General features: G+C 64.9%; 1 protein-coding gene across 1 annotated transcript in view; it reads right to left on the bottom strand.

Annotated features, from left to right (window-relative positions):
• CHTF18 (chromosome transmission fidelity factor 18) overlaps positions 1–666 on the bottom strand; it is an 8,543-nt gene that overhangs the window by 3,390 nt on the left and 4,487 nt on the right. The window contains exons 14-15 of the mRNA XM_024759761.1: positions 534–664; positions 120–291 (exon numbers count right to left, since the gene is read on the bottom strand). Of these exons, the coding sequence (XP_024615529.1) occupies positions 120–291; positions 534–664 (303 nt within the window). The remainder of the gene's footprint in view (positions 1–119; positions 292–533; positions 665–666) is intronic.

Genomic DNA, 666 nt, shown 5'->3' with positions numbered 1-666 from the left:
TCTCCTCGGGCTCAGCACCATCTGAAGCGTGTCCCACTGTCTGGGGATGAGAAACACTGCCGGATGCTGGCCTCCTGCCCCTCAGCCCCCCGCAAAGGTTTGAGGTAGAGCATGGTTACCTGGACCACCTTTTCGTGCTCACCCGCAGAAGCGGCCACATGCAAGATGTGGTAGAACCGCTGAGAGGCCGCGGTCAGGGGCACCTTGGTAGCGAGGGGCCCTGAACCCACGTGTCCATCACCGAGCAGGAGTGTGTGGGTGGGCAGGGTCGGGTCCTGACCCACGCGGTGCCTACAGAGAGGGCCCTGAGGCTGGAGTGGAGCCCCCGCGCCATCACACTGGACCCAGCCCTGCCCACCCTTTCCCTCCCGGCGGCACCAGCTTGTATACATTTACGATACCCTGAGGTCCCCGAGAAGGGACAGTGAGGGAGGCCGAGGCAGAGCCAAGCAGCCCCCAGGGCCGTACAGCCTCACACCCCATCAGCAAAGGCAGAGCTGGCTGGCATCCCAGACTGGGGCTGGCCTACCTACCTCCGGGCCTGGGGCAGCTGGAAGACCTCCTGCCACACGGAGAAGAGCCCCTTGCGCTGGTCCTTGAGGCCAATGCGTGTGGTCTGCACAGCCTGAACGCTCAGCTCCCGCTGGCCCCGCCCATGCAGGAACT

Source organism: Neophocaena asiaeorientalis, unplaced genomic scaffold (genome assembly GCF_003031525.2).
Source record: "Neophocaena asiaeorientalis asiaeorientalis breed wild unplaced genomic scaffold, Neophocaena_asiaeorientalis_V1.1 scaffold254, whole genome shotgun sequence".
Taxonomy (NCBI): domain Eukaryota; kingdom Metazoa; phylum Chordata; class Mammalia; order Artiodactyla; family Phocoenidae; genus Neophocaena; species Neophocaena asiaeorientalis.
Note: the sequence above shows the minus strand (reverse complement) of the source record. Positions and strands in the feature narration are given on the sequence as shown.